Below are 7,495 nucleotides of genomic sequence, written 5' to 3' on the forward strand. Positions count from 1 at the left end.
ACCTGTCTACCTGCCGACCTGTCTATCTGCCTAACCGTCTACCTGCTGATCCCGACCCATCTACCTGCCGACCCATCTACCTGTCTACCTGCCGTCAACCAGCTGTGTACCTCTCTACCATTTTATACACATATACTTTCCGACTGAACCATGCGTATGAATATACAAATATAAATTATTGCGCCGAACTACTTTGTCCGTACTCTCCACTTGAGCCCCAAGTTCAAGGTTTCATCTGAATAATGATAACAAATATTTTTGGTGATGAAATCTGAGTTAGTTTTTAGCTCTACTGGTCAGAGACCAGAAGAGCTTATGCGATAGTAATGCGTCCGTCGTCCGTCCGTCTGTCTGTGTGTTTGTCTGTCTGTAAACAATTTTTCAAAATGCTACTCCTCCTACAGTTTTGGTTTGATTTCAATATACCTTGGCACACAAATAGACTACACTAAGATACATAATTCTGTGCATTGGTTTTTGATTTCGATGAATGGTGTTGCCATGGTTACTAAAAATAGAAATTTCTGTGAAATTCTTTCAAAATGCTACTCCTCCTACAGTTTTGGTCCGATTTCAATATAACTTGGCACACAAATAGACGACACTAAGATACATAATTCTGTAAATCGGTTTTTGATTTCGATGAACGGTGTTGCCATTGTTACTAAAAATAGAAATTTCTGTGAAATGCTTTCAGAATGCTACTCCTCCTACAGTTTTGGTCCGATTTCAATATAACTTGGCACACAAGTAGACTACGGTACACTAAGATACATAATTCTGTGCATCAGTTTTTGATTTCAATGAAAGGTGTTGCCATGGTTACTAAAAATAGAAATTTCTGTGAAATTCTTTTAGATTGCTACTCCTCCTACAGTTTTGGTCCGATTTCAATATAACTTGGCACACAAGTAGACTACATTAAGATACATAATTCTGTGCATTGGTTTTTGATTTTGATAAACGGTGTTGTCGTTGTTTCTAAAAATAGAATTTTCTGTGAAATGCTTTCAAAATGCTACTCCTCCTACAGTTTTGGTTCGATTTCAATATAACTTAGCATACAAGTAGACTACACTAAGATACACAATTCTATGCATTGGTTTTTGATTTCGATGAACGGTGTTGCCAAGGTTACTAAAACTAGAAATTTCTGTGAAATTCTTTCAGAATGCTACTTCTCCTACAGATTTGGTCCGATTTCAATATAACTTGACACACAAGTAGACTACACTAAGATACATAATTCTGTGCATCGGTTTTTGATTTTGATGAACGGTGTTGCCGTTGTTACTAAAAATAGAAATTTCTGTGAAATGCTTTCAAAATGCTACTCCTCCTACAGTTTTGGTTCGATTTCAGTATAGCTTGGCAAACAAGTAGACTACACTAAGATACATAATTCTGTGCATTGGTTTTTGATTTCGATGAACAGTGTTGCCGTTGTTTTTATACCCCCTGCAAACGAAGTTTAGGGGGGGTATATTGGAATCACCATGTCTGTCTGTCCGTCTGTCCGTCTGTCCGTCTGTCTGTAGACGAGATTTTGTCCGGACCATTACTCAGAAACTATTCAAAGGATTTGTCTGAAAATTTGTACACATATTATTCACCATATGAAGTTGTGCACCTGATATTTTTCATCTTGATTGGATTATTATTTTTAATTTTACAGGTGTTTTTTCATTTTTATTTTGTGGTTTTGTTTGGACCGTTTCTCAGAAACTATTGCAAGGATTAATCTGAAAATTTGTACAATTATTATTCACCATATGAAGTTGTGAACCTGCAATTTTCAACTCTTTTTGTTCATTTTTCTGCATTTTACAGGCTTTTTAAAATTTTAATTGACTTGTTCATTTTGGGCTCATGTATAAGGTTTGAGACATAGAATCAAGAATATCTGTACAAAAACGTGAACTACAGCTTAAAACTACTCATAAAAACTTTAAAAAAAAAAGAAACATCAAGTGTTAAAAACAGTTTTTACATTGCACAGAAGATAATGTAATTTCATTTGTCTCTTGGGAATAATGACTGGACATGCATCCAATTAAAGATAAATTAATGAGTTTGGTGTTGGAAGTTGTTAAGGCATATCTCTTATCAAGTGTGTGTGTGTTATCAAATCTTCAGGGAATAAGGCACAAGAATTAAAGATCTCTCTTCTCTTATTCTCTTAATTGTAATTTATTGTCTGTCAAAACACTTCATTACTGGATGACCAGTTCTTTATTTTCAAAATGCCTTTCAAATTGATATATCAAGATTAATTTGATTTTGTATATAAATGTTTTTTTTTTCAACAATCAGTTTGCAGAGTGACATAACACATAATTGCAATATATTTTTTTAATGCAGTAATAAAGAAAAATTAAATGAAAAAAATAAAAAAAATGTTACAATGGAATTACAATGTATTAGTATTGATGTTTCATTTGGTTGCACCTCCGTTTCATTCATTAAGAAACATGATGAGCAATTATATTTCATTGCAAATTTTTTTTAAGTAAATTGTGAACATCTCTAGATCCATAAAGTATTTTCGAATTGGCACCTTCTCTGAAAAACCCAGCGGGGGGTATTTGTCCCTATTGGACAGTTCTAGTTAAGAATAGAAATTTCTGTGAAATTCTTTCAAAATGCTACTCCTCCTACAGTTTTGGTCCAATTAAGATAAGATACATAATTCTGTGCATTGGTTTTTGATTTTGATGAACGTCAACGGTGTTGCCGTGATTACTAAAAATAGAAAATTCTGTAAAATTCTTTCAAAATGCTACTCCTCATACAGTTATGGTCCGATTTCAATATAACTTGGCACACAAATAGACTATACTAAGATACATAATTCTGTGCATTTTGCTTTATTTTGATGAGCGGCAAGGATCGTTTCTCTACTTATTCCTGTATAAACCAGTAGAGATACAGTCTCGACAGAGACTTCTGGTTAAATTTAGTTATGACTTCCGTAATTTCAGGGGAGGGTGTGACTAGTGATGTTCTGGACATGGTAACAGAAGAACAACTGGAACGGCTAGGAATCAGGTGCGTTTGATTTACTGCTCTATTTACCGTACATGCTCTATAGGCAGAAATTTTAGCAAGAATATAATTTTGGTATTTTTAGTGAGGGTGTTGAGATTGCTAAAATTAAATTTTGTTAACATTGATTATACATGTATACTGAAAATGAATTTATGATGAGCAAGGGTGCCGGTGCCTTTCCAAAATGTTGAAATGTGTGGCCCCAGGGTTCCTGTGGGATGGAGCACCACTGATAATTGCTGAAATTTTTACTGATTATATGAAATGACATTTTTTTTATTCCCCTACTCTGCCTATTGATATTAAGGAACTCCAGGGATCGAAATTAACTTTTTTAACCACTAGCAAATTTTAGCTAGTGACTCTTTTTCCTACTAGCAAAATTAAATTCTTACTAGCAATTTTCAAAGTTTACTTTTTTTAAAATTAAAGATACAGTCATACCTCTCCTTTTGTTTTTGTTTTGACAGGGAACACTTAGTATGTGCCTGCATTTTGAATTTTCATATTATTCTTAATGTTTTTGTAAGAATATATAACATGCATCAAATTTATGTACTATTTATTATTCAGGTACGTATGTAATTGTAAACTTAGTTTACAATTACATACGTACCTGAGATGAACGATCAACTGCAAATTCTCGGCAAACATTGCACCATATAGTTGAGACAATTTGATCCGTGGCAATGAAGTCTAGTGAAATGTGAAACTCATGTTCCCATTTTCTAACGGTTTTGACAGAAGCAGTGACGCTAACACCTTCCTGTGTTGAGTTAACATGGACGAGGTCATTATTGTTTACATCCACGTTATGCATGTACTTTGCAACGCGTCTTGATACTCATTCGATAAATCGTCTCTAAGCATAAGATCAAAAGTAAACTTCAAAAGGCAACGAATAAACCCGGAATATTCGGAAAAAGATCAATTTTTTTACTCGCAAAAAATTGAGACCACTGGTGATTTTGAACTCGCGATTTTGATTTTCAACTCGCATTTATTTCCCTGGAATTTCGTTGCCTGCGGAACCAAACTAAGCATGCTTAAGTGTGTAAATATGAAGAGCAATGGTACCTCTTTTAAAAATTTGAATGTCATAGACTCTGATTTAAAACACAAACCAAACTCAATTATTGGAAAATTGTTACATGTTGCTTTGCCTTAGGTGACCTATAAGGCCCATAGGCCTCTTTTTCTGATATTTCATTGTAATGTTTAATGTCCATATATCATATAGTTATGCAGAGATGTTTTTGAATATTTTTTAGCCCACTGGGAAGGAGACTGAAAGCACTTAAACTTCTGAGAGAAATCACTGGAAGACTTTATACTTATAAGGTAACTATGTACTGAGGGCAGACTACCGTATATACCGGTACTAGCTCGCCTATAAGTCAGTTTTTTGGGAGTTAAATTTTAGTCCAAAAGTCTATGTCCGACGTATAAGCGAAACATAAAAAGACTGGTATTTTTCTGACTACATGTATAAACATTTTCAACAGTTATCATTGAACAAAGTCTTGACGTATTACATCATTTATGTATTCTAAGATTAAACATAAAGTACAAGTATTTATATACATGAATTTGATAAATTTTTTTAATATTACGAGGGCATTATTTATTTTTTATTGCTTTAAATTTAAATATCAACTTCTAAAAATATTAATTGAAATCAGGTTAAACCATCAAAATTTAATAGAAATTGTCATCTTATTCTGGCAAAAAGTTGTACCTACTTAAAAGCGAATCAATGGCAAATCTCACTGCAAATTAACCTAAAAAATATAACCGACTTATAGGCGGACGGACTTATAGGTGAGTATATACGGTACTATGGAAAGTAACATTGTAATTCCTGGGGGTAAGTGTTTGTTGGTAAGCAAAATTGTTTGGGTTTGTGGGGATGTATTATAATTTCATGTGTACTTGTATATTCAGATGATTCAATGAATAAACATATATTGAGTCAGACAAAATAATTGTTGGTGGAGATGTAAGTTTGTGGATAAAATCTTATGAACTTTGGTTCCCCATGAACAAGGTTGATTTCACTGTATATACTTACAAGGTAACCACTTATAGAAATCACAGGAAGACTTAAATAACTTACAAGTAACTACTGAGAGAAAACTATAAAATTGCAAAGTAAAGAGAATAGTTATCCAGGTTAAAATGTAGAGACATCAAAGGTTCAGTGATAGAGATACCGGTAAATGTAAATTATCTGTAGATTAGAGTTTGTGATTCCCCAGAGAAAAGGATGGGAAAGAACATCCTAATGCCTAGATTGTATTATCTTTTCTTTCCAGATTGTGAATGACCCAATTCATGGCCACATCGAGATCCACCCTCTGTGTGTGAAAATAATTGACACCCCACAATTCCAGAGACTGCGATTTCTTAGACAACTTGGTGGAAGTTATTTTGTATACCCTGGAGCGTCTCACAATAGATTTGAACATTCTTTGGGGTATGTTTGAAATCAATCTGAATGATAAAGATCTTAATCACTCTCTCACTTTTATACTAATTACTGAGCATTGGTTCATTTGAACAAAATTTTATTCACAAAAGTAAATAGGATTAGGCAGCAGGCACAGTTTATTTGAGCTGTCTCATCCTAAGTAATTATAGTGTTCAAGAATTTTAAAAGTGTATATCTTCAATCAAATAAGTGTAAGTAATTGATCTTGTTTATTGATTACAAACAACTGATATGCTTATAAGGCATATATCATTGCCAAGCATACAAATAATTAAAGGCCACAACCAATCAAATATTGAGAGTATAGAAAGATTTTCACAAGACAAGCAATTTGAAATTTACTTCACTGTTTGTTACCAACACTTACTTGATTGTAGAATGGAGCTTAAGCATTCAGTGAGATGTAAATGGGAAATATGTCACCCCAAACAAAACAAACTAGCCTTCCCCAAGCTCTGCATTCAATTGTAAGAATATTAGATAGCGGTCAACAATAGAATATGTATCTTTTTTTCCAGAGTTTGTTATCTGGCAGGAGAGCTGGGGTCCACCCTTAGAAAACGACAGCCAGAACTCGGAATCTCAAACAATGACATCTTGTGTGTCCAGATAGCAGGACTCTGTCATGACCTTGGTATAACTAGCATGAATGAATTGAATTACATCTTAATCAGTGACAGTTAATAGGGAAATGATGTAAAATAAGAAAAAAACTGAACAGATATTTTTACAGACCTTTATTTGTAAATATTTATTTTATAATTGGAATTTTGATATTCTTGGCAAAGATATTTTTATATAATTTTTTTTTGCTTTTGTAGGACATGGTCCTTTTTCCCATATGTTTGATGGAAAGTTCCTACCAGTGGCTAGACCAGATAAGAAAATCAAGGTAATTTTAGAGATTATTAAAATTTAACATTCCTCATTTATTAAAAAAGTACATATTTAACATATAGGGAGTTTTGAAATAAAACGTTTCTTCCATACTTGTATTACACATTTCCGGTAGCGTTCTGAACATGGTCATTGTAGCATGAAGCCCTGTCTGTGAAGATGTTTGATCATCTAGTCGAGAGTAATGATCTATACTCTGTATTTGAGAAATATGGTGTCACAGAACAGGACAGGACCTTTATCAAAGAACAGATAGCTGGACCTCTTAAACATAAGTCTAAGGTATCATTACTTTGAAGTATTTATTAGTTTTGTTAATGTAGCATGAAAATACTTTTGTGTTACTGAGCTGTTTCTTTGAATCAAAATGTGTTTTTTAATCAGCAGGCATGTTTACGAAACTTTCCTAAGATTGTTCATAAGAAATTTCCTTAGACATATCTTAAGAAGATCTTAGGAACATCGTAAGATTATCTTAAGGTGTTTTTCAAAGCTATCTTATAATTATCCTAACCTAAGACGTCTTAAATCAATATGACATAGAAATACTTCAAGCTTTTTACCAGTGTCAGGAATCAGAGAGTTGTAATTTCTTTGCTATATAATACTACGCATTATGTCATAATAATAAAAATATTTAAAAGAGTGAAAATAAAAAAAAAAAGAATGGGATTTTTAAAAATTTATAGATATAAATTATATATTTTTAATCATTAATCATCTTAATTCGACGAGCGCACCAATTTACACGAGTGAAATGAAATAGAAGGCAGCGTAAAATCGGAGGGAAGCAGGCAAAACTGGAGGAGCCCCCTCGCACCCCCCCTCCAAAGACTAAAGAATTCGCAAGAAAAAAATTGTGGGAATAATTGGTTGTACTCCAATTTCTGGCATAGAGGGTGGTATCAACACCTCTGAGATCACCGGAAAAAAACATTTAAACTCTCTCTCTTTCTCTCTCTCTCTCTCTCTCATGATTATCCAAAGTTAAGATGTCTTAAATAATTATGACAGAAAACTCTCTCTCTCTCACTCTTTCTCTCTCTCTCACAGGTTAAG

At 33.4% G+C, this 7,495-nt stretch overlaps 1 protein-coding gene across 1 annotated transcript; it reads left to right on the plus strand.

Annotated features, from left to right (window-relative positions):
• Positions 1-2,981: 2,981 nt before the first annotated feature.
• Positions 2,982-6,733, plus strand: LOC134249436 (deoxynucleoside triphosphate triphosphohydrolase SAMHD1-like; the record flags this gene model as incomplete). The annotated part of the gene is made up of 6 exons (XM_062731790.1): positions 2,982-3,048; positions 4,320-4,389; positions 5,364-5,524; positions 6,058-6,173; positions 6,361-6,431; positions 6,575-6,733. Coding segments are annotated over 6 exons (644 nt in total), but the record flags the coding sequence as incomplete, so codon positions are not given.
• Between the last annotated feature and the right edge of the window lie 762 nt (positions 6,734-7,495).

The sequence above is a fragment of the Saccostrea cucullata genome, unplaced genomic scaffold (assembly GCF_032062105.1).
Source record: "Saccostrea cucullata isolate Sc308-1 unplaced genomic scaffold, CSIRO_AGI_Scuc_v1 ctg13561, whole genome shotgun sequence".
NCBI classification, from domain to species: domain Eukaryota; kingdom Metazoa; phylum Mollusca; class Bivalvia; order Ostreida; family Ostreidae; genus Saccostrea; species Saccostrea cuccullata.